A 26,570-nucleotide genomic window follows, 5' to 3' on the forward strand; every position below is an offset into this window, starting at 1 on the left:
AGTGTCCTTTTCTCTCTCGGAACAATGAGGCAAAGCTCAGGCTCAAGGTTGGCTTTAACTCTGCCCCCAAACCAGGTGTCCAGATACATATTACATCCAACAAAAGACATCCAAGAAATTGCACATGGTTTGTACTTTATTTGGCAGCTTGATCTTAACATTTAAGAAAGAACTCTGCCCTCCCTCACCAGCCTTCCCGGAAATCCCGTCTTCCTATCCCAAGAGCGACAGCAGTACTTTGCTGTGTGAAAGGCAAGAGCCATGGCCTTGGCACGGTTTGTGGCTCCAGTCCCACAGAAGGGCAGAGAAGCATTGCCCAAACCCCACCACTGGGTCAGAGCCCAGGTAAACAGCAGCAATCACGTCTGACCCTTTATGCAGATGCAAGCCCAACACTCATCCGGGCTCCTACGTCTTCCCAAGGTGACCCTATCTCATCCACCACTGGACATACTCCTGGACCCCTCTCAACCCACTCTGCAGAGATATGCAATGATGAGCAGAATCCTCACGTCTCCGGCAGGCGGAGGAGAGTTCCAGAAGTGGTGGAGACACTGTGCAAGCAAAAGAAAAGACGAGGCTGGAGCCAGATACCTAGGCCAAAAGTCTGGGTAAAACTCAGAGCTTGGCCTGGGATAGTCCCAGGAGGGAGTCCAACCTTGGTTCACTGCCTTATCATCTGCTAGAGGCTGAGGGCGAGACTCACCAGTCCACTAGCTGGGCCCCAATGAGGTCGTGCACGTGGTAAGTGAGGCCAAGTCGCACAGAGGCAGGTGCCCGCCGGCCCAAAAGCTCTGATAGGAGTAGCTCTCGGTACTTGGCCTTCCGGACCATGCTGAGGACAGCCTGGCGCCCTGGAGAAGTGGCACAGGAGAGGGGAAAGGCATAAGGCTTGGGCCCCAAGGAGCTACCCAAAGGTGTCCTTAAAGGGCTGAGGACTTGAGCTGCAGATAGAATACCTTTAACAAAATATTTGATGAATCTCCCAGCCCCAGGCACGGCTAGCCACCAACTCCCAGCATCTCGGACAGTGAGGACTCCAGCATTCACCAGATGCCTAAGGAGGGCGAGAAGCCAGGAGAGGAGGCCTACTGACACTTGGACACTGTCTCCCCAAAACTGCACAACCATGCAAGGGGACTAGGTAACAGTAGCCCACCCCGAGTGGTTCTCTGCTCACCTTGCTGTTTAACGCCCCAGGCCCTTGCTTCCATTCCTCTTCCTAGACTGCCTCTCACCCCCACTTTCTTTTCCTCTTACTATTACCTGTTCAACTAAAGCTGCTTCTCCTCTCTTCCTCCTCCTTGACCACATGCCCTCACATACTCTTGGCCTAACCCCAGGGGATAAACAAGGGCCTTTCTTCTGTGCTCCTGCCACTTGCCTTCCCCAGGCCTCACCATGGATCCTCCCATGTCTTACTAAAAATATATAAAATGCTTTCACATATACCTTGGGTTACAACATAGGGAACCTGAGCCAGATAAGGCCCCATGAAATGGAATCCTCACTTCACCCCAGTTTCTGCTTTTTAATGAGAAGGCTTTAGGACCATCCCAAGCTCATACCCCTCTCTATTCTCTTAGTCTCAGCAGGGTTCACAACAGGCACTTATGGTACCTGGTGGGCAACTAGTCATTGGATTAGCCATCCAGAGCTCCTGGATTTTAGACCAGTATTCTTTCTAAGGCCTCAGGTAAAGACAGGCCTCCTCTCTTGGTGAAAGAGTACAAATTTAGGTCATTTTACTAAAAAGAAGAGTCTATCTTTTTGGTAGGTGCACTGGAAGAAGGAAAAGGCTTGATGGGACTGGGAGGAAACAGGGAAGTTCTATTGGTCCCCCAAGTCTCACGTGATCTCTGGGTCCCTGAAGCCGAAGGTCTCTGTCATTTGGTCCTGCTGGAAGCTAAGGTCCCCACAGGCTGGAAGTACCAAAGCCAGAAACTTCTGCACTGCCCCAGCATATGGTCGGCCATCACAGGCCCTGAGGACCTGGAACCAGAGATGACAGATGCAGTCTGGCCCCACCCTCACCCTCCACTGACCCCTTCAGGACATTTCTCTTCTGGTTTTCCCTTTCACTCATGTCCTTCTACCTCTCAGACTTTCCCTCATTTCCCTCTCGTTCATATTACTGCTCAGCAGACCCCATGTCCTCTCTGTGACACAGAGTAAGAGAGTATGTTTCTTTTTCCTTCCACTCTTCAACTTCCCAGCCTGCCCCGCCCCCCCACACACACACACAGTTACACGCACTCTGGTCCTGTAGTCCTCAGTGAAGATGATCCCATGGGCGTCCAAGTCAAAGCCTAGCTGGACGATTCTGATCTCCCCCTGCTCTTGAAGCTCCTTCTGTTTCCAGAGAGATGGCAATAAAAAGAAGGGCATCAGGGTAAGCCACTCTGCTATCTCTGGGAACTTCTGGGCAGGGAGATTTTATTGTCAATATTGGGGAGTTTTTCTCTAAGCAAAGGAAAAACTGTGGGGAAAGAATCAGGTGGTTTACTAAGTAGTCTTTTCAAATTACTTACCCACCTTTCTATCCACCCATCTCATCAGTTCCCTATCAATCAACATATATTTCATAAAACCAATCATACGCCAGACACTAAGATAAAGTAGTGATTAACACATAGGCCCTGCCTTCAAGGAATTAGTGGTCGAGATTTTGGGTGAGGGAAAGTATCTGAAGAAATAATAGCAAGTCCAAAATCTCAAAAGTATATTAACCCACTATAAATTCACAGAACAGAGCAGACTCGGTGAGGAAATAACTTACATTAACAATTGAAAAATATATATTCTCTTCAAATATACATAGACTAGCAAAACTGACCACATAGTCTCAATAAACTTCCAATGACTGAAATCATAGTGTGTATGTTCTCTGGCCACAATACCATTTGTGTCAGAGATCAGTAACAACTAGGTAATATGAAATTGTATAAAATTAAGTCACATTTCTAATCAACCCTTGGTCAAAGAAAAAACTCACAAAAATGTTACAATATATTTTAAACTGAATCATAATTAAAATACGTGCCAAAACTATATATATCTGCATGTGCTTATGATAAACGACAACTTGACGTGCATATATCAGAAAGGAAGAGGATGAAATAATGGGAAAAAAAGTAAAATAAACCCAACAGTAGAGAGAAAGCGTCAATAAAACAGAAAACATGAGAGAGCTACAAAACTAAGCATTAATTCACTGAAAGACTATTAAAATTGATAAGCCCCTGGTGAGACTGACCAAGAAAATGGGGGGTGGGGTGGGACTAGAAAAAAGCACAGATAATCTAAAGAATGAAAAAGGGTCATCACTACACATCCAATAGTAAAACAAGACTACAGACTTTATCTAAATTAGAAAATTTAAAAATTTAAATGACTAACAATTTCCTAGAAACATAGGAAATTTTTCACTAGAACTGACAAAATGGGATATATTCACAAAATAGGAATATATGAAAGCAAATGCACTATCACTACATGAAACTGAGAATTTCAAAAGTATCCACCTAATGAAACACGGTATAAATACAGTACATACATCCATACATATTACTTTATTTACATCAAGGTCAAAAATGGATAAAACTGGGCTATGTTGTTTACGGGTAAACACATAGGTGGTATAAAGAAAACCAAGGGAACAATTACCATACGGGTCAGGACCATAGTTATCACCAAGGGACACAACTCATTTCCATCAGAGAGTGATGTATGTGGCTATAGTCTGCCTTAGGTGGTAGTTGCTTTATGGGTATCTGCTTTATGAACATTCTTTAAATCGTGTGTTTATATTTTTCTTTGTGCAATTTTTAAAGCTTTTTAAAAATTAGGCTACCATCAGTAAATTACAAATAACAAATACTCTGTAAGGAGTGGTTCTATGGGGGATCCCTGGGTGGCTCAGCGGTTTGGCGCCTGCCTTCGGCCCAAGGTGTGATCCTGGAGTCCCCAGATGGAGTCCCACACCGAGCTCCCTGCATGGAGCCTGCTTCTCCCTCTGCCTATGTCTCTGCTTCTCTCGCCGTGTGTTTCTCATAAATAAACAAATAAAATCTAAAAAAAAAAGGAGTGGTTCTATCTAACTTGCTTCCTCCCGAGAGTGGAGCTAGTCTCCAACTTCCTTTTCTTCCCTCTTTTTGTCCTGACAGGTTACCATTAATCTTCCACATGCTAAATCCAATGGACTGATTTGGGGTATTACCTTACTTAATTTACTGGCCTTAAATCACAGGTTCTAACACTGCCAACTATTCCACCTCCTTGAAAATCTATTTGCTTTCTCAACAGGCCTCTTCCTGGGTTCCTCCTAACTCTGACAATTCCTTCCCAGCCTCTTCCAGAGACGAGACTCCTCTTCCTCTGCTTTCCCTTTACAACAATGGGTCCCAAATTTTAAGGAACATTAAGAATCACTTGGGACAGTAATTCAGAATGTAGATTCCCAGGTCCCACTTCAAGAGATCTGCATCTATTAGCTTTAGGTGAGTCCCAGGAACCTGTATTTTCTAACAAGCAGCCCAGGTAATTCTGATACAGGTGGAACTCGGGACATACTTTGAGAAACACTGCCTTAAATGTGGGTATCTCTTAGCTTTGTAGATTTGGCCCTTTCACTCTAAACTTGAGGTCCTTAACCCTGGACCTCAGAGGATCTGTAAAACAACCCACCCTCCCCCTTAAAAAAAAAAAAGAAAAATGCACATATACCTTCTATGTATGCGGCATATATGCATTTTTCTGGAGAGAAAGGGCCATAGCTTTATCTCTTAAAGTCTGTAAAAAGGTTAAAAACCACTCTTCTACTCTTCCTACCCGATCTCGCCCACCTCCGCAGACTGAATGAACTGAACAACTCTAGTATCACTGGCTCAGAATTCTCTCCAGTCCCTCACATCCAACTGTCTACTACACACTTGCCTTCAGACGCTTCCCAAGCACCTCCAAGTCCTCCAAAATGTATCGCCTGCCCCCGCACCTCAGCGCGTCCCTACTCTACTCACTCCCCCCCCTGAGTCCTGCCATCTGGAAAACCTGAATCACCCGGACTGCTCCCCACGCTCCTCACCGTCACCCACCCTCGCCCTCCTACTGCACTACCCTCCTTGAGGCCTTCGCCAGTTGGCCGCCGCCACGTCTTCCTAACCGATCTCCCTGCCTATCTCCCTTCCTCCGACCCCCGCGGCACGGCGTCCCCTCTCCGGGTTAACGGTATCCTCCAGCGTCGCCTCACGGGTAGGACGGCGACCACACTGGGACGCGGCCGCCGGCATTCCCCGCGATGGAAGGCTCCGACTACGCCCGAGGACTCCGTTTTCACAGGAGTCGCTCCTCCGCCTCCACGATGTGGCCTGCTCTCCTGCCGGAGGGTCTTTCCGCGAGGTCCGTGGCCACCCCGGGAGACCCGCGGACCCACTGGGGTCAGGGGCCCGTGGCCCTCCGGCGAGGCCGGGCGCGGCTTCCGTCCGCCGCCCCGACGCCGCTCACCAGCTGCCGGTCGGCCGCCGTCCGGTCGGGCAGCAGGCTGTACACCTGGCTCCGCAGCGCGATGGGCGGCAGCGCGTCCTCGAACAGGCCTCGCGGGAACAGCTGCACCAGCTCGGCGACCGCGGCGCGCGCCGACCCTGGACGGAGAGACCGGTCACCGCGGCGGGCGGCGGCGCGCTCCCAGCCTGGCCCCGGGCCACCGCGCTTACCCGACTCGCCCCTCAGGGGATCCGCCTCGGCCTGCCCTCGCTCCCGCCGCCGCTTCAGCCCAAAGGGGTCCGGGACCAGACCCTGCCTCTTGCGGCTCATATCCCGGGGTTCAGGCGGGGGAAGAGGCCGGCGCCGAGGGAGGGGGCGCGGAGACTGCTCTTCCGGCGCAGGGCATTGACGCGAGGCTCCCTGGAGGCCCGCCCGGCGCGGTAAGGATGACGCGCCCCAAGAGCTTCCGCTGGCGCTCTCCGCGCGGCCCCGAGCAGCGCTGCCACCCGCCGGGACTGGCCTCCTGCGCGGGTGCGGGGGCCGGGAGCGCGTGGGCGGCGGGCGGAGCGCGAGCTCCCGGGGGAAGCGCGCCCCCGCGTCTGTCGCTGAGCGCGACTCGGAGCGCGGACACCACCTTTGCGCGCCTCCCGACTCCTGGACGCACCGGCGTGACGTCTCCGCTCCGTGGAGGAGGCGGGCTTTGGGGCCTGCGGGTCGGTGATCTGCGCCCGGACAGCCTTCCCCAGCCCCCACCGCGTTTGAGGCGTCGGCAGCGGGGCGCAGGGCAAGAGGAGGGGTGGGCTGCGCGGCTGTCTTGTTTGTGCTCGGGGCCAGAGCCTGGCCGTCGGGAGGCTCGCTTAGTCCAGACCCAGAGTCCCCCTTTCCCGGGCCTCCTCCGTAAAAGGATAACTCCCTAGGCCCCAGCTCTCAGGACCTCATGGATCGCAGAGAGACCAAGAGAAGAGCGGAGGAGGCAGATGTAGCCGAGCCTCGGAACAAACTCGCGCGCCCGGCACTCTCGCTGCCCACAGACCCTGCCCTCTACTCTGGCCCCTTTCCTTTCTACCGGCGCCCTTCCGAGCTGGGCTGCTTCTCCCTGGATGCACAACGCCAGTACCACGGGGATGCTCACGCCTTGCGCTACTACAGCCCACCCCCTACCTATGGCCAAGGCCCCAAATTTGACCTCAGAGATGGATACCCTGATCGATACCAGCCCAGGGATGAGGAGGTCCGAGAAGGGCTGGACCACCTGCTTCGCTGGCTCCTGGATCACCGAGGCCAGCTGGAGGGGTGAGCAAAGCAAGCACACATGTAGATCTGGAGACCTGCACCCACTCTCTAAAATTAGGAGAGCCAAAGCTGGAGTGAGTTCGGTCTTTAGAAGGAACCTAGGCTCTTTGGGAAAATCACCTGAGCTAATGCTTCTCACTCCTCCCTCAGGGGTCCAGGCTGGCTAGCAGGGGCCATAGTGACATGGCGGGGGCACCTGACAAAATTGCTGACGACACCGTATGAGCAGCAGGAAGGCTGGCAGCTGGCAGCTTCCCGCTTCCAGGGGACACTATATCTGAGTGAGGTAGAGACACCAGCAGCTCGGGCCCAGAGGCTCGCCCGGCCACCCCTCCTCCGGGAGCTCATGTACATGGGGTACAAGTTTGAGCAGTACATGTGTGCAGGTGAGAGTTGCGTCTGCTCTGGAGCCCTCTCCCCCTTCCCCAGAGATTGAAAGTCCCCTCCCTTGTTGCTGCTTCTCCTTGTGCAGACAAACCTGAAAGCTCCCCAGACCCGTCTGGGGATGTTAACACCAATGTGGCCTTCTGCTCTGTGCTACGAAGCCGCCTGGGAAACCACCCTCTGCTCTTCTCAGGGGAGGTAGACTGCACAGACCCCCAGGCCCCATCCACACAGCCCCCCACCTGCTATGTGGAGCTCAAGACCGCGAAAGAGATGCACAGGCCTGGCCACTGGAGGAGCTTCTACAGGTTCAGGGTGGGGGTGGGTAGGAGGAGAGCCTAGAGCACACAGCTGGAAAAGGGATGGGGGCGGGGGGAAGAGGGAGAAGCTGGGGAGTGGGGGGAGGGCCCTACTGACCCCTTGCCTTTCCTGACAGACATAAGCTCCTAAAATGGTGGGCTCAGTCATTCCTTCTGGGGGTCCCAAATGTCGTTGCTGGCTTCCGTAACCCAGAAGGTTTCATCTGTTCCCTCAAGACCTTTCCTACCATGGAAATGTTCGAGTATGTCAGGGTAAGGCAGTGGTGCTGCAGCTCCCACCAGCGTCCCCCGCACCCAGATCACAGGTCCACTATGCGGGGCAGCAGTCCGCCTTCCCCTTTCCTGTCTTCCCCCTCACCACCTGCCTTCCACCTCCTCCTCGGCCCTCCAGAATGACCGTGATGGCTGGAATCCCTCCGTGTGCATGAACTTCTGTGCTGCCTTCCTTAGCTTTGCCCAGAACACAGTTGTCCAGGATGACCCCAGGTGAGGCATTCATCTCTGCCCCTGCCTTCTGGGTCTCCGGAGCTCTCCTCCAGCCCTCAACCTGTGACCCCATGTGCCCCTTAGGCTTGTCCATCTCTTCTCCTGGGAGCCTGGCAGCCCAGTCACGGTGTCTAAACATCAAGATGCACCCTATGCCTTCCTGCCCACGTGGTATGTGGAAGCCATGACCCAGGACCTCCCATCACCCCCCAAGACACCTTCCCCCAAGGACTGAAACTTCAAAGGGGCTGGTCCTGTCTCCATGTGCACAGATAAAAGCATATTTCTAGGTGGTTCTTGCTGTGTCTTCTTTTTTTTCTTGCTGTGTCTTTTGCCTGAGTCATCCCTGCCCAACACCTTAAGGACAGGCAGGGGTTTGCTATTTTATTACTACATTTTTACACAGACAGCATTCACTGAGTGTACAGGCTGGCAGCAAAGACGATGTCCCTCCGTAGCAGGGTAGCTGCCGTCTCCATCTTGGCACCTAGCACAGGCTCACCTACCAGGCGGGCTGCCCCCCTCAGCGAGCGACACATCTCAGCCAGGCGCTGGATGCAGCGGACCACCAGGCCCTCAGGGGTCCCTGACAGCCCCGCCAACTCGGAAAAGGGCTGTGGGGGAAGCAAGAATGTGGTAGATAGACCTGGGCAGCCTCTCCCCAACCAGCCACCCACAAAACCCCAGTCACTCACCATGCCACGGGCCCACTCGTACACAACCTCAACCAGCCCAAAATTCAGCTCCCCGACAAATTCCTCCACTGTCTGGTTCAGGCCACAGGCCACCTGGACCTCACCGATCCGCCTGGCCACAGCCCGGACACGTTCCACTCCCTGCAGATGTCAGAATAAGAGGCTCAGGCCCTGCCTTCCTTCTCCAGGAGCAGGGTAGCCCAGATAAGGAAGAAGGCATTCCAGCTCTTAAGGGCACTTCACAGGGCTAGAGGGGGGTCACTTGGAGAACTTGTGGGGGTGGGGCTCAGGAATGCCACAGCCAAAGGAGAGGAAGTGGGGTGGGTGTCCCATACCTGTTTGAGGGTACTTGGGAGCTGCTCCCCAGGGTCCCCAGGGCTCTGGCAGACCAGGCCGGAGAGTAGGGCTGCAATCTCCTCTGGCCGCAGGGCACTCAGAGCATTGTCAAACATGAGCTCAGTGAGGAGCAGCTCATGGCTGCTCATGGCGCAAGCCACCCTCCCTGCCAGCTTCACGGTGCCCGCCTCATCTACGTAACCCAGGGTTCGGAGCACCTGAAGAAAGACGGTGGGTGTTGGGAGCCTGCTATCTTCTCCCTCGCTAGCCAACCCCCCTCCCGCCCCCAGTACCCCTCCCACCTCTACTCGCTGATGATATTCTGGGAGCAGCAGCAGTGATTGATCTGACAGCAGGAAGCGCAGGCGCTCCATCTCCTTCTGTATCTGCATTCGCTCTCGCAGCTTCACGTACTGCAGACAGCCACCAGCAGAAGCACGTAAGCCTTCCTCATGCCGCAAGGTGAGGTGGCATGGAGGACAAGGGCAGAGATGGGGCTGGCCGGTCTACAGGGGACCAGAAGGGAACCACAGCCCCCACTTCTCAACTTGGGAGCTGGCATTCAGGACCTACCTGGGCAGAGAAACGGGGGCTGTGCACACACTGAGCCCCCCAGATCAGCTCCTCCAGCTTCCGGGCCCGGAGCCCCCCCTCTACCACAGACACATCCTTGAGCTGCAGGTCATTGACAGGGTCAAGGGTCGGGGGTCCTGCTGGGTAGGCCTGAGCCAGACGCAGCAGTTCCTGGACAGCAGTGGTCACGGCTGCAATGGGAGGATCCTTCCTGAGGAAGGAGCAAAGTCTTGAGACCTAGGGCAGAGTCTTTTCTTCCACAGAAGCCCATGACGCCCCAACCACACCTCCCCATACCCTGTTACATAGTCCCTCCCAAGAAAAAAAGATCTCTCCAGAATCTCTGACTTGAATTTTGGTTGCTGCCTCTTGCTGAAGTCCTCCAAGATCTTCTCCCCATTCACTCGGAGCACCTTGGTGGTGATAGTGGCTACATCTCCGGGCTGGAGCTTGGCCACTGTGTGGTCACAGGGCCCTGTGCAAAGGGGAGAGCAGAGTCAAACAATACCCTGGACCCAGGCATCCTTTCCACACTGCTGTCAGGAACTTGGACATCTGCCCCATGCTCACCTTCAGGCAGGAACAGCTTGAATCCCACAAGGTCATCCGGGTATGGCACATCAGGGGTGGCTGGCGCCCTCTCCTGTGGGTCCTCAGACACCGGTTTATCACACAGGACCAGGGTTGTAAATACCCTGCTGGCAGAATTTGAGGAGACCTAGGGCAGGTGGGGAGGCCAGGCCAGGGCAATGTGAGGAGTAGACATCAAAGATGGAGAGCAGGTCCCCACCCTCAGGCAGGGACACAGAGCAACTGCAAAGCCCACCAGGATGGACTGGTAACCAAGCCCATCAGAACAGTCTTCAGGAAAGGACAAGGAGGTAGGCACAAAGTGGTAGCAACAGGAAAGGAGAGCAACAGGGGATATGAGTGTACCATTGTGACTATAACCACCACAGCCAACTGGGGAAGATGGAGATAGGGTCTCCCCCCACTCCCTCCTTTCTCCCTCCTTCCCTCTGGGGTCCAAGTTTCCACTGCCCTCACCTGCAGGATCACACCCAATGTGTTGTGATACTCCTGATTCTTCACAACCACCACCCTTCCCGCTGAGAGAGACTTGAGCCCATTCACAGACTCCATGATGCGTCGCTAAAGAGTAGAGAGCGGAGGAGGCATCATACGGACATCACAGGGACTAGGCCGGGCCTAGGTTCAGGAGCACCCAGAGTGTCTCATTCTCTCCTCCCTCCATCATGCCTCCAACACCCACTCACCTGGATCAAGCTCCGGGTCTCTGTCAGTTCCTCCCCCCAGCCATAATACTCAGACAGGTCAACCAGTTGGCCAGTCGTGTCAGGTTCCTCCAAGGCCCCTAGTCTCTTGGTCAGTTCATCTAGAGCCTGTTCATGGGCCTGGGTGGAAGTGGGGGGAAGTGTGAAAGGACAGTCCCCAGGCCTAGTGTGCCACCCTCCCTGCCTGCACCCCCAGTCTCTAGGTGCCTGCCCCTTCCCAGCCTGGCTTCCCTCGTCCCAACAGCCTGCCCAGTATACTGGTCATCCCAATCTCCTCACCTTGCTGTCCTTGCGGGATGGAAACTCGGAAAAGCTTCTCTTCATCATGTCTTCCACCCTGAGGGCGTCCACCCGCAGCAGGTTCAGGATCATGGTGTACGTGAGTCGGAACTGGGACTGCAACTGTGATGGCTTCCCCTGGGTCAAGTCAGAGAAGTCAGTGAGACTGGAGGGGGGGGGGGGAGGCCCCCAGCCAGCCCTCTGGGGACCAGCTCTAGTCCCAGCAGATCCAGTCCCTGCCCTGCAACCATGAAACCCTAGACAAATTGCTTCCTCACCACCTCTGCAAAATAAAGGAACAAAACTTGATAGGCCCTCAAAGGCTCTACCTAGCTCTGTCTTCACAGTGACAAAAGACTAAAGGAGGTAAGATTCAGTCTAAACCTCAGATTTGCTCACTCTGACCTTGGTTTCTCCCAGGCAAAAGAAAAAAATGGCTGACCCTTGAACACCATGTGTTTGAACTTTGTGGGTCTACTTACACACGGATTTTGTTTCAATAAATGCCATACAGTCCTGCATTTTCTCTCATAATTTCCTTTATAACATTTTCTTATCCCCAGATTTATTTCAAGAATAAAACAGAGAATACATATATAACACACAAGTAGGTATTAATCATGTGTTATTGGTAAGGCTTCTGGCCAACAGTATAGGCTATTAAGTTTTTCAGGGGTCAAAAGTTATATGTGGATATATGACTGTGCAGGAGGTAGGCGCCCCTAACACTACACTGTTCAGGGATCAACTGTGGAAAGCAAGGAGGGGGAAGAGGGCTGGAAGAGAGAATCCAGCAGGTCCCCAGAGCTGGTGATGTCCCAGCTCAGCCTCATGCCACCACCTTGGCCGGCTCACCATCATCATGCGGTGCAGGTCTGCCATCTCAGGCACACGGCCCTTGCAGAGCAGGATGACAGTGCCTGTGGGATCCAGGCCCCTCCGGCCTGCACGGCCTGCCATCTGCACATACTCTCCAGGGAGCAGATCCCGGAAGGTAGACCCGTCGTGCTTCCGCATGGAGTCAAACACCACCGTTCGGGCAGGCATATTTACACCCATGGCAAAGGTCTCTGTGGCAAATAAGACCTGGGATGGGGGAAGAGAGGTTCAGCAAAGGGGCTGCACACAGATGCCCAGCCCTGGGCATGGGACCACCAGGTGTGGTCCCAGACGGTTAACTTGCAGGATCTCATTTAACTCTCATGGCAGGGATCCCTGGGTGGCGCAGCGGTTTGGCGCCTGCCTTTGGCCCAGGGCGCGATCCTGGAGACCCGGGATCGAGTCCCACGTCGGGCTCCCGGTGCATGGAGCCTGCTTCTCCCTCTGCCTATGTCTCTGCCTCTCTCTCTCTCTCTCTCTCTGTGACTATCATAAATAAATTAAAAAATTTAAAAAAAATAAATAACTCTCATGGCAAATCTAGAGTGCAAGTGCTGTCATTTTCCTTATTTTATCTATTCATCTACTTCTTTTGTGTAACCTCCATATCTCACTCCTATGTCCCCACCATTAATCATCCCAATATATTTAGAGTATCTTTTTGTGTCAATATATTTTCACAGATTATCTTTTGAGTGCATGAATTTACAATCCACGTCCAAGGCAGTTAGTTACGCCCTGATTCAAAAAGACATGATAGGGCATACCTGGGTGGCTCAGTGGTTTAGCGCCTGCCTTAGGCCCAGAGCGTGATCCTGGAGTCCCTGGATCGAGTCCCATATCAGGCTCCCTGCATAGAGCCTGCTTCTCCCTCTGCCTATGTCTCTGCTTCTCTCTCTATCTCTCATGAATAAATAAATAAAATCTTTAAAAAAAAAAAAAAAAAGACATGATAGGGAGCTTGAGTGGCTCAGTTGGTTAAGTGTCCAACTCAGTTTTGGCTCAGGTCACAATCTCAGAGTTATGAGATTGAGCCCTGTGTCAGCCCCACATCAGGCTCTGCACTGGGCATGGAGCCTGCTTAAGAGTCTCTTTCTCGGGACTGTCTGGGTGGCTCAGTTAGCTAAGGGTCTGCCTTTGGCTCAGATCATGATCCCAGGGTCCTGGGATGAAGCCCTGCATCAGGCTCCCTGCTCAGCACCCTTTGCCCCTCCACCCGCTATGCTTTCCCACTCTCTGTCCAATAAATAAAATCTTAAAAAAACAAAAAGACTCTCTTTCCCCCTCGGCCCCTCCCCACTGACTCAAAAAAAAAAAAGAAAAGAAAAGAAAAAAGTATGCCCCCTATGTTTATTGCAGCAATGTTTATAATAGCTAAGATATGGATGCAACCCAAGTGTCTATCAACACATGAATAAAGAAGATGTGGTATGTGCGTTGGAATATTACATAACCATAACAACAGATGAGGTCTTGCCATCTGTAATAACAGGGATGGTTTGATGCTAAATGAATGTATGCTAAGTGAAATAAGTCAGACCAAGAAAAACAAACACCATATGATTCACTCATATGTGGAATCTAAAGAACAAAACGAATAAAGAAACACACAAAGAGCAGACTCAGACCTATAAATACAGAGAATAAAGTGCTGGTTGCCAGAAGGAAGGGGTTAGGTGATGGGTGCACTGGGGGAAGGGGACGGGGAGATCCAGGCTTCTAGGAACGGAATAAGTCACAGGCATAAAAGGAATACTGTTGGGCAGCCCGGGTGGCTCAGCAGTGTAGCACAGCCTTCAGCCCAGGGCCTGATCCTGGAGACCGGGGATCAAGTCCCACGTCAGGCTCCCTGCAGGAAGCCTGCTTCTCCCTCTGCCTGTGTCTCTGCCCACCCACCCCCAACTCTGTCTCTCATGAATAAATAAAAATCTTAAAAAAAAAAAAAAAAAAGGAATACCGTTAATGACACGATTATAGCGATGTTATGGTAACAGGTAGTGTTACACTTGTAGTGAGCACAGCATACCAAATAAACGTTATGTCTATTATACAAACAGAAACCAAATGTTGTATACCCAAAACCAGTGAAAAATATTGTGTGTCAACGATACTCAAATAATAATAATAAATAAAATAAAAGCAATGACACATCTCGTGTTCTTTTCCACCAGTGTTTTCAACACCCATGAGCCTTCCTATGGTTACACCTAATTCATTGCTTCCCACTGCTGCAGAGCACTGTGGGGCATATCCTGGGCAATTACCTCCTCACTTTCCCAGTGAGAGCACCTTGGTGTCACCAGCACCCTACCAAAAAATTAGAGCCAACAAAGGAAGAGTGGACATTTTCACTCATAGACCAGGAAACTTGTTTCTACTACATATCCAGAAATGGAATTTAGGATCAAAGGTATATTGGACCTATTATTTTTTTTTACCTCAAAATGCCAGGGTCCTCTCCAGACTGGCTATATACCTTTATCAGGGTTCCTATAATCCTATAGTCTCTGATGTCTTTGGCAACACTTGGCATTGGCTGGTTTCCTAAATTTTATCAGCCTAGTAGCTGTAAAGTCATTTCTCTTTGAATATTTTAAATTCTCATTTTTCTGATGACTAATAACTTTTCAGACACTTGCTAATTTGAGGGGTTTCTCTTCTGAATACTGCCTGTGCTGATCTGGCACATCCCCATTTTAAGATGGGAAAGCTAAAGTTCAGAAAAGTTAAGGAGTTTGCCTGAGGTCACATGGTGAGTAAGTAGTGCAGCCAGGATTCACATGCAGGCAATCTGGACCAAAGCCCGAGTTCTTAGCCACTGTGCTGTCTTGTCTAAAGACCTGCCCCTCCACCCTCTGGGCAGCCCCAAAGAGAGCAACAAGTGCTCCAAAGAGTTCCTCTTCTACTAGTGTGGATACCTTGACCAGGCCTCGACTGAAGAGCATCTCCACGATCTCTTTAAGAATAGGCAGGATGCCGCTGTGGTGCACACCCAGGCCACGGTGCAAAAGCTCGGACATGTGTAGGACCTGCAAGGAGCCAAGACCCAGGGTCAGGAATAAGGTGGTGGAGAATTCTCTCCCCATCAGTCCCCAAGACCCCCATCCACACCTGGGGCAGCTGGCGGTCAGAGCCCCGGAGGCGAACAAGGCAGCGTTGCAGGAAGAGGTGAATCTCACTCTTCTCTGAGCTCGTGGTGAGATCAAGAGAGGTGAGGCCCGACGCTTGCTCATCACAGCGACCCCGGGAGAAGGTGAACACCACTACGGGCAGCTGTGCGCGGGTGCGAAGGGAGGCCAGAAGGGATAGGTACACTCCTCGGTCCTGGGGAAGAGGGCACGAAGGGGGAAGTGGTGAGTTCCTGAACCAGTCAGGGCCAAAGTGAGGGGAGGTAAAGCAGTGTCAAGTCGGACAGTGCTCAAAGCTCAAGTCCAAACCCCTGGGGAACGAGGGAAGAATGGATAGAGTTGAAACACATGGTAGCAGGTACAAAGCCTGCCAGTTCTCACCTGTGCAGGTCCCCCCTGATGTGTGGGCTGTTTGGCCCCAAAGGTCTGGGCATGTTTGCTCATCCGCTCCTTCTTGGCCTCCACAGCTGCATAGTACCTGAAGCATAGCGGGGGTCAGTGATCACAGCCACACCCAGTGGACCCAGCCCTGACTCTGCCCCATCTCCAGCTTACCCCTTTGTGTGGAAGGCCCCTCGAGAGTCCAGCAACAGAAAGAGCTCCCCCTGGGTCTTGGGGCTGTTCCCCGTGAAAAGATAATGCTCCAAGGGAACGGGGCGGGCAATAGTGCTGATCACATAGATCTGGCGACGTTTCAGCCGCCTGTGTGGGGAGAAGGCAGCAGGTCAGGGGCAACAGTGTAGGAAGGACCCCACATCCCTGCCGCCTTCCCCGTCTGGCTTCACCCAGACTTTTCTGGGAGCCAGACTGGAAGACTGTTCCATCATCTCTTCTCCCAACACAAAATGACCTGGACCCAAGTGGGGTCGGGCAGCTGCTGAGTCAGACATATACTCCAGCCCCACCACTTCCTCCTCTCTATTCCACAGACCTGACCACTCTCCTTGCTGTGGTAGTCTTCACCCCCACTCCCAACCAAGGAGTGCCGCAGCCCCATTCACCCATGTGTCTCAGGGCACGCATCTCACCCGATCCAGTCAGCAAACTCGAGGGCGTTGGGGACGGTAGCACTCAGTAGGATGATGGAGACATGGTCGGGGAGCATGATGAGCACCTCCTCCCACACAACCCCACGCTGGGCACAGAGAGAGAAGACCAGTCACCAGCAGCTCAGAGGGGGCTGCTCTTCTGCCCCTAGGGAAGCGCACAGGGTTCCATTTGGGGGCAAAGAAGGCAGTAAGGTCCCCAAGGGTGTGTGGACTAGGGATATGTGATCCAGGACCACAGGAGAGGACTACTGGAGTCTGGGGCTCCCGTGCCTCTCACCTCAGCATCATTGATGTAGTGAACCTCATCAAAGATGACCCACTCCAGGTCCCGGATGACATCTGAGCCGCTGTACAGCATGGAACTGGGGAGAAGAGGCCAGAAGCTGACTCCCCAGTGGCTCCTGACTCCACCCTGTTCTCAGTCAACATGCTGTCCAGAGCAGCCTCATGTTCCTGACCAAAAATCCACCCGTGTTGAGTGCCTATCTCTCACCGAAGGATCTCTGTTGTCATAATGAGACAGGAGGCCTCTGGGTGCAGCTGTACATCCCCAGTGAGCAATCCCACATCCCCAAATGTGTTTCGAAAGTCTCGGAACTTCTGGTTGCTCAGGGCCTTGATGGGTGATGTGTAGATGGTCCTGGGAAGAGGGCATGAAGTCAGCTGGTCAGTTCTCCCAGAGCCTCCTGGGCAACATCGCCTCTTCTACCCTGAGCCCTCTCAGAGGCATGCCAGAGCTCAGGTGGCCCCCCTCCCTCCCAAACTGCCCTCACAGTCTCCTTCATGACACAATCCCACAGAAACTCTAACCCAAGGGGCGCCTGGGTGGCTCAGTGGTTGAGCGTCTCTGCCTTCGGCTCAGGGCGTGACCCCAGGATCCAGGATGGAGTCTCGCATCAGGCTCCTTGTGGGGAGCCTGCTTCTCCCTCTGCCTATATATCTGCCTCTGTGTGTGTGTGTCTCTCAAGAATAAATAAATAAAGTCTTTAAAAAAAGAAAACAAGAAAAAAAAAAAAAAACTCAGTTTGGAAAAAAAAAAGAAAGAAAACTCAGTTTAAATAAAAAAAAGAAAAGAAATTCTAGCCCAATCCCCTCCAAAGCTAATGCAGGTCTTCTTCTAACCACTATCCCTGCCACACCTGCCCACTTCACTTCTGGCCCTATCTCAGTTTCTCCCCAGACCTCTCATCTGAAGGACCGGTAAGAGGTGGGGAAGAGATGACACTCAGAAAGGGTGCAGGAGGACCCAGGACCAGCTGGTGAAGGCAGAGGGGACCTGTACCGCGTCATGTGTTTCTGCGCAAGGGCAATGGCATATTCGGCCACAACTGTCTTCCCCGCAGATGTGTGAGCTGCGACAAAGACGGAGTCGTGCCGCTCCAAGTGCAGAATGGCTTGTTTCTGGAACACATCCGGCTCAAACGACCACTGTGGGAGAGAGAAATAGATAGTGGACGGACAAGGGAAAAAGAGCACTCCTGCCTCCAGCTCTTGGGGCATGCAAGGTGGCTGTGGGATACCAGAGCAAGGCCAGGCCAAGCTGAGGTCCAAGATTGACCTAGAAGGCATCTGGCCTGGGTGGGGAAAGGAGATGAAGAGAACAGCGGAGAGGAGACAGGGGAACATGTGAGGACTGGGCCACCCTACCTGGAAGGCTGGCTGGGGAATGAGGCGGTAGAAATCACCAACAGGGGAGGTGACATCCACAGGAATCGCCCACTGCTCCTGAGGCACAGGTTTGGGGGGCTCTGGAGGAGATATAGCTGTGGATGTTTCCTGCAAAAGCCAGGGGCAGGGATGACAGAAATACAGTCAGAGAGCTATTCATTACTACCCCTCCCAAAAGATACTCCAGTCTTCCTCTTAGACCCAACCAAGCCAGCCACCCCATCCCACCCTAGCACCTCAGTAAGGCCCCTTCTTTCTCTGCCCAGAACCACCAACCTTCAACACTAGGTCTTCCAAGCTGCTTGCTCGGGCCAGGGAAGCACTGCAGGGGGTGGCTGAAACAGTGTCCCCTCTGGGAATTCCTGGCTGTCCCACTGCCTCAGTCTCATCCTCATCACCCCCACCCAAATCCAGAGGTTCCAGCAAATGACTGAGGCTGAGCAAGCCAGGAGCTGGAGTTGAGTGATCTGAGGAACAAGGTAAAAAGGGATACCTGGTGATGTCTACCTTTGTTCTACAGAAGAAGAACACCACTTCTGCACCCCATCCCAAAACTAAAACTCACCCTTTGGTGCAAAGTCCACACCTTTCTTGAAGCCAGGTGGAACCGTAAGAAGATCTAAAGGAAAGAACAGAGACACAGAATCAGCACTATGACACAGTGTCACACAAGTCATATGTTACCCAAACCTACAAGATGCCCTTCACAGCACAGATGTTGCAAATGGGGCTACTTACAGTCGCAAGTAGTCTGCACAACTTTCTAGCAGGTGACAGTAAAAACTGTAATGACAAGGATGCCTTTTCCTAATTTTCTCAAAGACACAGAAGGGCTAAGCAGCAGCCCAACGATGGGCCTGGGCTCCCTCTTCCTCGGGGTCCAGACTCACAGCCCTGCTCCCAAGGGTCCATCCTGGCGCCACCTCACCTTGCTCAAAGTCTATCTCCTCCTCAGCCTCCTCCCGAGTACTCAGATCTGTTATGGTGGGCTCATCCATTCCACCTGGGGAGAAGATAGACAAATAGGATTCGTGGGGTGCGGTGATACGGGATAGGGGGAACCCTTTCCAGGAGACTGAGGGCACCTTCTCCTACCATCCCATTCCCACAAGTCACCTGGCCAGAAAGGGTACTGTGTTGGATTCCCCCAAAGGGACTGGGAGATAGGCCCTGGGGGCCGGCGAAGAGACAAGGAGGTTGTAGCTGATAGGTTTGTATTCTCCAGCAGGACCTGAGGCAAAGGACCACAATCCCAGTGAGGCTGTGCTTGCCTTTGACCCTTTCCCGACCCTGCTTCCTGTGGCCCCTGACCTCTGACCTCTTTGTAGCCCAGTATCTGGCCTGTGTTTGGGTGCCTTTGGGCCTGAAGGTCAGAGGGCACTGGGGCCCCCAGTGTGGCCAGGAGAGACCAAGGATCCATCTTCCTCTGCCATTTTCTGCAGAAAAGGAAAACAGCTTTCAGGTCTGCTTTCTCTCCTGTCTCAGTTTCCTTCAGGGGCCTCTCTCACCAGTCTAGACCCCTCACCGGACGGAGTGCTCCACACCATGTAGAGGCAACCAGGCTGGAGATGACAAAAACAACTGCTCTGCTTCCTGCTGCAGATCTGGCGCACAGGGCGGGAGGCCATGGGGAAGCTGGTGAAGGACAAGATGAGAGGCATTAGGTATGGATAAAGCAAAAAAGAAAATGATAGGATTTGTGTTAAATGAGAAATGGTAGACTTTCCAGACCGACTAGGAGAGTCAGGCAGAAGCAATATTTTCCAAACTGTCCCGTTTTACAGGGCAAAGTACCCGCTACTGGTTTACCTGAAGCAATGATCACTAATAAGTCACGATACAATACTTTCGCCATCTCTGTGATTGGGTTTAGAAATTTGTATTTTTAAAAATCCCACACACACATACACTAATTACAAGGCACACTTAAGTTTGAGAAACACCAGTTTTAGGAAAAGGGGGGAGTCAGGGCCTTGTTGAAGGCTGGCCATCAATGCCCTGGTGCTTGGAGACAGGTGACTCCAAAGGGGAAAACCGCATCTGAAAGAGCAGCTCTCAGAGCCAAGGTATGTGGAGCATTCCCTTCTCTGTCTTCACAAGATGTTGTCCACCGGGCTGGGGTCTGTCCAGCAGAAGGCAGGCCCAGATGACAGGGCTCCAGGGAGAAGGATGAGCTTGTGCTAGGGTGCAACACTAAGGAGGGTCAATGTCAGGGTCTACAGGCACTCACGGTGCTCTCTGGAGCCCCAGGCACATTCAGAAGCTCCCAGCGCCCTGTGCATCCCAGCTCCACCGGCCGAAGGGGTAGATCCAGGGGATCTGGAGGAGGGAGCGCTACGGGAGGAAGGTCAGAGGTCAGAGGCCAAGGGCCACCCCTCCGACTACTCCTTCGTCTCACCCTCTCCCTCTCACCGAGTCGCTCGGTGTCCATCATCTCGGAGGCACGGCAGCAGGCAGACCGGAAGCGCAGCGAGGAGCCGAGGAGCGGGCCCCGCCCCGGAACGGGCGGAAGTGGAGGCGACTTCCGTCACACACCCCTGCCGGGAGCGGCGTTGAGCGCCAAGGAGAAGCTCACTGGAGCCGGGCGACTGCCGGGCGGAAGTGTGTAGCCTCGGGCCGCCTTGGTTACCGCGTTCCCCGCCCCTCGTACGTCATCGCTGTGAGCCCGCTCGCCGCCGCCAGCGCGGGCGCCGCCCGAGACCGTGGGCCCCCGGTTACCGCCCCCTCAGGTAAGGTCTTCTTCTCACGCTTCGCCCCTTTTTTCCGAGCTCTTCTGTCTTCTTCCCCTCTCCGTTGCTGTGAGAGCGCTGCGCGGCTTCCACTGCCTCCTGTGCCGTTTGGACCGTGCGGCTGCCGTACCCCCAGCAGGGGTAGGGGGTGTCTGGTGCCATCGTCTTGGCGACGGAAGGGGTGCTTCCTCCTGCCTGGGCCACTTGGTTCCTCAGAGCGCTGGTGGCCGTGATTGCCGGAGAGGAGAGGGAGTGCTGGTTGGTCCGCACGAGCGGGGGTTTGGACGGCAGCCTCGTTGAAGCAAGGGGTAGGGAGAGGCAAAAGACAGGAGTAGGTAGGCCTGGAGGGGCGCGGGGCAGGGGGATCCCGTGTGAACCCTGGGCGGTGACAGTGGAAAGATGTCTTGGGCCCTGCCCCTGAACCAGGAGCCACCATGTTGGTGATACCCCCCGGACTGAGCGAGGAGGAGGAGGCTCTGCAGAAGAAATTCAACAAACTCAAGAAAAAGGTGAGGGAGTGTGTCGGGGCGTGGCCCAACCTTTCACAGACTCTACACTGTTGAGAACACCTGGGGTGAGTGTGAGGGGATGGGGGGGGTTCTTCTAGCTCATACCTGGAGATGTAGCTCCTCTTAGCGTGGCCTCATAGAGCTGGGCTTCTCCCAAGTCTCGGTGTGCACCTTCTCTTCTGTGCATCCTGCTGTGGAGCAGTCTCCTTTTTCGTGGCTTTTTGCACCACCAAGGATGTAACCTCCTACTTTGTTTTTTCAGTTCTATCCAGGCTGTTACCGATCGCCCTCAGATACCCAGGGTTGCAGCTGTCACCTTCCTATCTATTCTAATTTAGTTCCTTTTCTTGACCTTCCAAATAGGGGTGACCACAGCCAATTCTTCCAGGTGTTTGGAATCAAAATCTCATCTCTGACTTCTCTACTTTGCAAAGCTAAACATTTGCCAAGTCTTGATTCTTCCTTTGAAGCAACTTCTTCTGTTTGCTTTTTTCTGTGTATTTCATAGATCAAGTTTTTGTTGTTCATGTAGACACTTGTAATGGTTTCTCGAGAAGTTTCTCAATTTTTTTTTTTGGACAGGCTTCCTTCACTCTTATTAAAATGAACCACTAAAAACACAAAACTCTTTTTTTCAAAACCCGTAAGTGGTTTCCCATTGTCTATAGAACAAAGCCTTTACCTTGGCATCCCTTTCTAGTCAAATAGAACTATTCACTAGTCCCAAGACATGCATTCCCAAAGCCACCTTATTTCTGTATCATTGCCATCCTGTTACTTTGCCTAAAATGCCCTTTCTTTCAATCTGTTTTGTGTAGATTCTATCCAGGGACCAGTTTAATACCCATTTGGCATGAGATAATATTACTTGGTCACAGTAGCAAGCAGTCTGCACCTCTTACAATCATTCTTGATAGTTACTTCTAATCATCTTGTTTCATAGACTGTAAGCTTCTTGAGGGAAGGAACTGTGTCTCGTATTTTTGCATACCTTTGTTACAAAGTCATAGTCTGTCCTTGCCAAACGTACAGGGGATGGATGGATGAAGCCCCCAAGAAAGGCATATAGGCTTATACTTAATTGCAGCTTATATCTTGGGGCTCTGGCCCATGGTTGAATTCCTTGTCTTCAAAAACCTGAGACTCTGGAAAGCCTTTGAATACTGTGGTTTGGCTAGATTAAGTATTACTGGTATTATAGATGATCCAGTGGACCGTGTGTGAGGCAGGGCTGCCTCAGTGTACCACTCCAGGAACACTATTTGCATTGTTTTCTGAGAAAGGCATCCCCTGGAGTGAGGTGCCCAGGGACCCTGGGAGAAGACCTGGCCGGGGACTGGCCCTCACCAATCCCTCTCCTCTCACTTGTTCCCAGAAAAAGGCATTGCTGGCTCTGAAGAAGCAAAGTAGTAGCAGCACAGCCAGCCAAGGCGGTGTGAAACGCTGTGAGTGACCGGGGAGACAGGGATAGACTGGAAGTGGGCACAGTGGGACTGAGCTTTCTCACAGCCTGGCCAAAATAATGCCTCCTCCCCTTACTACTCCAGCACTGTCGGAACAGCCTGTGGTGGACACAGCCACGGCAACAGAGCAGGCAAAGCAGCTAGTGAAGTCAGGAGCCATCAGTGCCATCAAGGCTGAGACCAAGAACTCAGGCTTCAAGCGTTCTCGAACCCTAGAGGGGAAGTTAAAGGTGAGCATGAGCAAAAAGATTGTTCAGGGGACCCTTGACTTCAGAGGGCATCCTTCCAAGTCAGAAGGGAGGTAGAACATAGGGGGAAAATAGCGTTTATTCAATCACGGGCAAGTTGTCCTATAGGTCTGAGCTTCAGATTTCTCATCTATAGAGTGAAGACACTGAATGACTTCTCAGTTCATTTTACATGTTTTCTGGGTCTGATCTACCACATAGTCGAGCTTCTAGATTTTGTTGTTTTGACAAGCTGAATAGATTGAAGAGGTCAGCGGATTTGAGAAGCGTTCAACAAGCTAAATATTCTTTATGTTAGATCATTTAAAAAAATACATAATCAGGGCAGCCGGGGTGGCTCAGCGGTTTAGCACCGCCTTCAGCCCAGGGCCTGATCCTGGAGACCTGGGATCGAGTCCCACATCGGGCTCCCTCCATGGAGCCTGCTTCTCCCTCTGTCTGTGTCTCTGCCTCTCTCTCTTTCTGTGTCTCTCATGAATAAATAAATAAAATCTTTAAAAAAAAAACATAATCAAATAAGAAATGCACAAGGGAATTAAAGGAGAAAAGAGAGGCCAGAGGAAACCAAGAAGAGGGTGAGGGAAGAGGAACTCCTTCTGCCCCGTGGTTAGGCCTCCTCCTGCTCTCACATTAAAGTAGATCTCTGTGACCTTCCCAGGACCCTGAGAAGGGGCCAGTTCCCACTTTCCAGCCGTTCCAAAGAAGCATATCTGCCGATGATGATCTGCAGGAGGTATGGCTCCCAGTTCTCTGTCCCTGGGGGCCCAGGGAATGAGAAAAGCAAGAAGACACATATTTGGGGCCATATGCCAGCAACTAGGACTCATCTTAACTGTCCCTGGTTTCTTTTGCAGTCGTCCAGACGCCCCCAAAGGAAATCTCTGTATGAGAGGTTAGAGAACTAGAGAGACGACTGGGTCCCAACTGGGGGAGTGGGGAAGGGGTGATTGCCTGTATCCATGGGAGGTTTGGGCTGGAGTGGAAGAAACTGGGGCTGCAGTAGGTTAAGTCTTCCCAGGGTCTAGAAGATTGAGGTAAAGGCCCCCTTGATCCTCACTGTCTGCCTTTCTCCAGTTTTGTGTCTTCCAGTGATCGGCTTCGGGAACTGGGGCCAGATGGGGAGGAGGCAGAGGGCCCAGGGGCTGGTGATGGTCCCCCTCGAAGCTTTGACTGGGGCTATGAAGAACGTGGTGGTGCCCGCTCCTCAACCTCCCCCCCACGAAGCCGCAGCCGGGACCACAGTCGTGAGCGGAACCGGGACAGAGACCGTGATCGAGAACGGGATCGAGACCGTGATCGGGACAGGGACCGCGATCGGGACAGGGACCGCGATCGGGACAGGGACCGTGATCGGGACAGGGACCGCGATCGAGAACGAGAGGGCCCTTTCCGCAGTGAGTGATCTGGGCTAGTGGGAAAAGTGAAAATGTTTAGGCAGGTCCTAGGAAAGTGGCCTCTTAAAGTAGAGGCTGAAATGGATTGCGTCTTATGACTATGACTCCTGGTCCCGTAGGGTCGGATTCATTCCCTGAACGCAGGGCCCCTCGGAAGGGTAATACTCTCTATGTGTATGGAGAGGACATGACGCCCACCCTCCTTCGTGGGGCCTTCTCTCCCTTTGGAAACATCATTGACCTCTCCATGGACCCACCCAGAAAGTAAGGATGACAGTGGGGTAAGATAATAAGTCCTGGGAGGACCTGGGTTTGAGGGAGAACACCAGCCTATCTCCAACGGCCTGTGAGCACTGGGTTTGGTTGGGTTCACAAGAGCCCATAGGCCCTCTATACTGACCCTGTTTTCTTTTCATCCCAGCTGTGCCTTCGTCACCTATGAAAAGATGGAGTCAGCAGATCAGGCCGTTGCTGAGGTTGGGACTTCCCAGATCTGTTCTCCCCATCCCTCCTGCCATCCTCATATTTTCTCTTTAAAATACTGGGAGCCAGGAGGAAATCATTTCCTCTTGACAAAGAGTCTCTTCCTGTTCACACAAGAAATGTAATCTCAGGTCCTCAGTCTGTTGCTAGGGTGGCAACTGTTGGAATTCCTCCTTTGCTTTGTCTGCAATGTTTCTCCCCATCCTTTGCCTCCTCCCCTCTTCTGCCCCAGCTCAATGGGACCCAGGTGGAGTCTGTACAGCTCAAAGTCAGCATTGCCCGCAAGCAGCCCATGCTGGACGCTGCCACTGGCAAGTCTGTCTGGGGCTCTCTCGGTAAGAATGGATTCTTCCTCCTCCATCCTGTGCCCCACAGCTCACCCTTCCTGCCTGTTCCCTGCTCGTCCCAGGATTCTGAGGAGTTGATAGAGGCCTGAATCTGTGTGGAGGCCGTGGGAATGGGAATGAGAATTATCAGGCCTTCTGTCAGTTAGAAGTGGGAGAAAACGGAGAGAAAAAGATTGAGAATAACTCCCAAAGCAGTAACTGGAATGCAGAAGAAAATAGAAGTGAGGGAGGTTGGTGAAGAAAATGGGCATCTCACGTGGCTTTATTAGGAGATGGAGTGTAGTTGGTCTTATAAACATTTGAAATTAGAGATCTGGAACTTGGGTGCGAAGTGAGGAATGAAAACATGGGTTGGAGTCCTCTGTGTTACAGAGTGGCTGCAAATTGGTAGTATCCTCAAGGGAGACTGAATTTGGGGAGGGGGCGCAGGCAGGCAGTTACCCAGGCCTGGGCTTGGGGAATATTCAAGGGGCAGCCATTAAAGCCAAAGGACACAAACTTTGGAAGCAGGGGAGTGATCAGCAGTGTCAGGGTACAGAGATCCAAGAGAATGGAGGCTGGTTTGGGGTGAGTCACTGTAGCCCCAGAATGGTAGGCATGGAATCCTTGGAGATGGGGTAAAGAGAGGGACATGTCAGTGTAGGGAGGAAAAAGAAGGGGAAAGAATAGCTTGAGGCTGGCGGAAGAATGCTTTGGGTCAGAGCTGCACCCAGAATGGTTCTCCCGTTGGGTCTAGTAGCATTTCTTAGTTTAGTCTGAATAGCCCACTATACCTGTTGGTTTTCCTGGCAAAGGGGTAAGCAGAAAGGGGTGTTGAGAGTAAGAGTGGCCCTCCATACAAAAGGAACAAGAAATGACTAGCATGTCAGCAAAGGCCTACAGAGATTTTTTAAATTTTAATACTTTAAAATGTAATGGGTTAACATCATTCATTTGTGTAAACAATAACATCTGGGGTGGTTCTAAGAACAAAATATCCCTAATGGTATCTGTGCAGGCCACAACAGCCTCCACTCCTAGCCACGGGGATGGGTTGGCAGCCACCCACCTAATGGGGCTAAAGGGAGCCAGGCTATCCTGGCCGCTAGAGGGCAGCATTGAAATTGGGCTTCGAGAGCCAGAGGTCGGGAGTGAGCTGGTCAGACTCTGAGCCTCTGGCCTCACTAGTGCTCAGATGCAATGCTTTAGACCTTAACCGATCCTTTCCTCCCTCCCCAGCTGTCCAGAATAGCCCTAAGGGTTGCCATCGGGACAAGAGGACCCAGATTGTCTACAGCGATGATGTCTACAAGGAAAACCTTGTGGATGGCTTCTAGGGAATGGAGCTGTATTCCGTGTGCCTCATCTGCGCCAACACTTGGTCTCAGTAAAACACTGAGGTGGAAGCTCACACATCTCCCTCAGCCTCTGGTTTTTCAGCACTTGGGATTGGGGTTGAGCCTTTAAAAACAGCTGTTAGATTTTATCTCAGTTGTAACACATGGCCAGTGCACGTTCCCCTCTTCTTTCTCCCAAAAGGATCTTGAACACA

General features: G+C 52.4%; 4 protein-coding genes across 6 annotated transcripts; 2 read left to right on the forward strand and 2 right to left on the reverse strand.

Moving 5' to 3' along the window:
• Positions 1-118: 118 nt before the first annotated feature.
• On the reverse strand, positions 119-5,927 carry WHR1 (winged helix repair factor 1). Its single transcript, XM_072833651.1, has 7 exons — positions 5,712-5,927; positions 5,503-5,639; positions 2,257-2,352; positions 1,853-1,992; positions 960-1,057; positions 707-854; positions 119-554 (listed from the first exon to the last, which is right to left on the reverse strand). The coding sequence occupies exons 1-7, from the start codon at positions 5,809-5,811 to the stop codon at positions 509-511; spliced, it is 765 nt and encodes a 254-aa protein (XP_072689752.1). The 5' UTR covers positions 5,812-5,927; the 3' UTR covers positions 119-508.
• Positions 5,928-5,966: 39 nt separating this feature from the next.
• Positions 5,967-8,260, forward strand: DXO (decapping exoribonuclease). Its single transcript, XM_072833644.1, has 6 exons — positions 5,967-6,774; positions 6,925-7,160; positions 7,247-7,466; positions 7,595-7,730; positions 7,870-7,964; positions 8,049-8,260. The coding sequence occupies exons 1-6, from the start codon at positions 6,419-6,421 to the stop codon at positions 8,197-8,199; spliced, it is 1,194 nt and encodes a 397-aa protein (XP_072689745.1). The 5' UTR covers positions 5,967-6,418; the 3' UTR covers positions 8,200-8,260.
• Positions 8,261-8,327: 67 nt separating this feature from the next.
• SKIC2 (SKI2 subunit of superkiller complex) lies at positions 8,328-20,433 on the reverse strand. The gene is made up of 28 exons (XM_072833626.1): positions 20,279-20,433; positions 20,097-20,200; positions 19,392-19,501; positions 19,185-19,302; positions 18,983-19,097; positions 18,795-18,869; positions 18,432-18,485; positions 18,143-18,333; positions 17,846-17,974; positions 17,481-17,626; positions 16,692-16,838; positions 16,476-16,560; positions 16,178-16,284; positions 15,705-15,851; positions 15,531-15,627; positions 15,133-15,345; positions 14,940-15,050; positions 11,998-12,228; positions 11,143-11,280; positions 10,846-10,983; positions 10,616-10,720; positions 10,139-10,286; positions 9,917-10,043; positions 9,569-9,779; positions 9,298-9,408; positions 8,995-9,213; positions 8,660-8,800; positions 8,328-8,578 (listed from the first exon to the last, which is right to left on the reverse strand). Exons 1-28 carry the CDS (start codon positions 20,298-20,300, stop codon positions 8,378-8,380), a joined length of 3,741 nt encoding a protein of 1,246 aa, XP_072689727.1. The 5' UTR covers positions 20,301-20,433; the 3' UTR covers positions 8,328-8,377.
• Positions 20,434-20,439: 6 nt separating this feature from the next.
• Positions 20,440-26,570, forward strand: NELFE (negative elongation factor complex member E). 3 transcript variants are annotated; one of them, XM_072833645.1, is made up of 12 exons: positions 20,532-20,595; positions 20,812-20,930; positions 21,022-21,104; positions 22,480-22,549; positions 22,652-22,797; positions 23,474-23,548; positions 23,670-23,707; positions 23,890-24,209; positions 24,329-24,473; positions 24,631-24,685; positions 24,925-25,027; positions 26,258-26,570. In XM_072833645.1, the coding sequence occupies exons 3-12, from the start codon at positions 21,030-21,032 to the stop codon at positions 26,353-26,355; spliced, it is 1,125 nt and encodes a 374-aa protein (XP_072689746.1). In that variant the 5' UTR covers positions 20,532-20,595; positions 20,812-20,930; positions 21,022-21,029; the 3' UTR covers positions 26,356-26,570. The 3 variants fall into 3 exon arrangements, with proteins under 3 accessions (XP_072689749.1, XP_072689746.1, XP_072689747.1); XM_072833646.1 differs by having other exon boundaries at positions 20,579-20,595; positions 20,812-20,903; XM_072833648.1 differs by lacking the exon at positions 20,812-20,930 and having other exon boundaries at positions 20,440-20,595.

The sequence above is a fragment of the Canis lupus genome, chromosome 7 (assembly GCF_048164855.1).
Source record: "Canis lupus baileyi chromosome 7, mCanLup2.hap1, whole genome shotgun sequence".
Taxonomy (NCBI): Eukaryota; Metazoa; Chordata; class Mammalia; order Carnivora; family Canidae; genus Canis; species Canis lupus.

Coding starts and splice junctions, on each gene's coding strand:
- WHR1 (XM_072833651.1), bottom strand. CDS start 5,811: ATGAGCCGCAAGAGGCAGGGTCTGGTCCCGGACCCCTTTGGGCTGAAG. Junction 2,353..5,502: donor CGGCGGCCGACCGGCAGCTG/GTGAGCGGCGTC, acceptor CTCTGGAAACAG/AAGGAGCTTCAAGAGCAGGG. Junction 555..706: donor GGGGCCCAGCTAGTGGACTG/GTGAGTCTCGCC, acceptor TTGCTTGCACAG/TGTCTCCACCACTTCTGGAA.
- DXO (XM_072833644.1), top strand. CDS start 6,419: ATGGATCGCAGAGAGACCAAGAGAAGAGCGGAGGAGGCAGATGTAGCC. Junction 6,775..6,924: donor CACCGAGGCCAGCTGGAGGG/GTGAGCAAAGCA, acceptor CTCCTCCCTCAG/GGGTCCAGGCTGGCTAGCAG. Junction 7,467..7,594: donor CACTGGAGGAGCTTCTACAG/GTTCAGGGTGGG, acceptor CTTTCCTGACAG/ACATAAGCTCCTAAAATGGT.
- NELFE (XM_072833648.1), top strand. CDS start 21,030: ATGTTGGTGATACCCCCCGGACTGAGCGAGGAGGAGGAGGCTCTGCAG. Junction 22,798..23,473: donor CCCTAGAGGGGAAGTTAAAG/GTGAGCATGAGC, acceptor TGACCTTCCCAG/GACCCTGAGAAGGGGCCAGT. Junction 25,028..26,257: donor GTCTGTCTGGGGCTCTCTCG/GTAAGAATGGAT, acceptor CTCCCTCCCCAG/CTGTCCAGAATAGCCCTAAG.
- SKIC2 (XM_072833626.1), bottom strand. CDS start 20,300: ATGATGGACACCGAGCGACTCG. Junction 19,502..20,096: donor CTGGGGCTCCAGAGAGCACC/GTGAGTGCCTGT, acceptor GTCCTTCACCAG/CTTCCCCATGGCCTCCCGCC. Junction 10,721..10,845: donor AGACCCGGAGCTTGATCCAG/GTGAGTGGGTGT, acceptor TCTACTCTTTAG/CGACGCATCATGGAGTCTGT.